The 1803-nt window shown below is 55.7% G+C and overlaps 1 protein-coding gene across 1 annotated transcript in view; it reads left to right on the top strand.

The window, feature by feature from the left end:
* LOC109525544 (electrogenic sodium bicarbonate cotransporter 1-like) overlaps nucleotides 1-1803 on the top strand; it is a 33919-nt gene that overhangs the window by 6389 nt on the left and 25727 nt on the right. The window contains exon 3 of the mRNA XM_019886108.1: nucleotides 55-231. Within this exon, the coding sequence (XP_019741667.1) occupies nucleotides 55-231 (177 nt within the window). The remainder of the gene's footprint in view (nucleotides 1-54; nucleotides 232-1803) is intronic.

Below are 1803 nucleotides of genomic sequence, written 5' to 3'. Positions count from 1 at the left end.
GACAGTATGTGTCTTCGTTGTGGGGGGGGGGCTAACGTCCGGTTGTCTCGGTAGGTCACCACACGGTGTACATCGGCGTGCACGTCCCCAAGAGTTACCACCGCCGCAGACGCCACCGCCGCAAGTCCAGCCACAAAGAAAGGCGCGAGCGCGCCGATCACGGCGCCGAGGGCTACAAGTCGGACGGCGAAAACGCCGACGACGCCGCCGCCAGTCTCCTCAAGCCGCTCAGTGAGTCGCACTTGGCTCTTGCCTCGTCATCAAATCCTGGCTTTTTTTCAGAGGAGTTGGGGACGGCGGGGCCCAATGAAATCACGCATGTCATGAAAATGTTCGGGATCGCCCGCATAGGTGGCGCCCCCCTCTGTGGAAGCCGACACCGGTGATAATCTCAGATATGGATTTCTTTTGGCTTGTGTTGTTATTTTGAAAGCAACCTTTTTCAGGAAATGGCATGCTGCGGTTGTGAGGTGCTCAAGTGCTGGGTCGTTGCCACGGTATCCAAACAACTGTGATAGCATCTGCATGGCAGGAAGCGTGTGTACTTTCGGGCCACTGAATATGCAGGAAGTGTTTCTTTAAAAAAAACAAAAAAATTCTCTTTGGCAATCTTTCTTTTAAACGTGCCCCAACTGTTTGTCCAGTCGGACAAGTAAGGCTAACATTAGGGATTCGCCAATCCAATGTTTTTTGTTTTGAACGGACTCATGCACCGGCCTGCATTCCACGAGCAAAACGATGTCGCCGCTGGCGAAAATAAGAACCAAACTTGACCGAGACGTATCTTCCCCGACTGCTAAGGAGCTCAACTCCAAAGATGGCGCGCGGCTCTTCCGACGCGTCACGAAAGCTGTTCCGAAAGAGCACACGAAGCGCTCCCAGTCAACCATTGGAGCGAGTTTGTCGCGTCAGATGACTTGCACAAACATGCTCGGTGTTGACTTCAGCTTTAAAATCCCCCGGGAGGTGCTGCGACGATAGTCTGGCATTGCCAGCCCCCTCCTTTGCGTTCATTTGAAATTGGGGTTAGCGTTTATTTTTTGGGACCCGCTTCATGAGATGGACCGGATGCGTCTCGGTGGCGACCGGCTGCGCTTTGCTTTGCGGCTTTCTTTTGCGTTCTCGTCCTTCGAAAGCCACGCCTCGCGGGCTCTGCTCTCTGGTTTGGTGCCTTCAAAAGGTCCTTTGCTCTCCCAGCGCGAGGAAACGTACCCGGTGGAACAGGCTGGAGTTGTCCCCTTCTTAGTTAATCTCTGAGGGAAGCTTGCCCCTTGCGTGACATCGACCTTTTTTTATTTCTGACACGGGTGCCGTGTTTTACTGCGGCCGGCCCCGCTAAATTAAGCTGGAGTGTCGTGAGTTGGGATTAGACGCTCAATTGGGAGCCTCTCGCGACTCGGTCGTTGCGTAACGTTGCGGGTAGAGCGGCTCCTTGGGCTAATCCCCGCGGTGCCGCTCACCCAACCGGTTTGCGCTCATGCGCGAAGGACAAAAGCCGGCGGCACGTGACCGAGAGTGTTCGTCAACCGTCGGTCTGACGTGAGCCGCGGGTGACGCGCTCAAGTCAACGTTGGGCGCTTCCTTGGAGCGGGGGCGTGTCCAACGAGGGGAGCGTGCGATTCTTGGCTCGGGCTTGCCAAAAGGGCCGGTCGCTGGATTTCATGGCGATCGGGCTCAAAATGTGGAAAAGAAGAGCGGGCCATGAAGTCCGTCGTCCCGGTCGCAAGGCCAAGCTCCACCTCGGGAATTTTGCCCTGATGGCGAGAACCCTTTAACTTTGAATCGTTACTCCGTGGGGGGGGG

The sequence above is a fragment of the Hippocampus comes genome, unplaced genomic scaffold (genome assembly GCF_001891065.2).
Source record: "Hippocampus comes isolate QL1 unplaced genomic scaffold, H_comes_QL1_v1.1 scaffold699, whole genome shotgun sequence".
Classification (NCBI taxonomy): Eukaryota; Metazoa; Chordata; class Actinopteri; order Syngnathiformes; family Syngnathidae; genus Hippocampus; species Hippocampus comes.
This window is presented reverse-complemented; position numbering and strand designations above follow the sequence as displayed.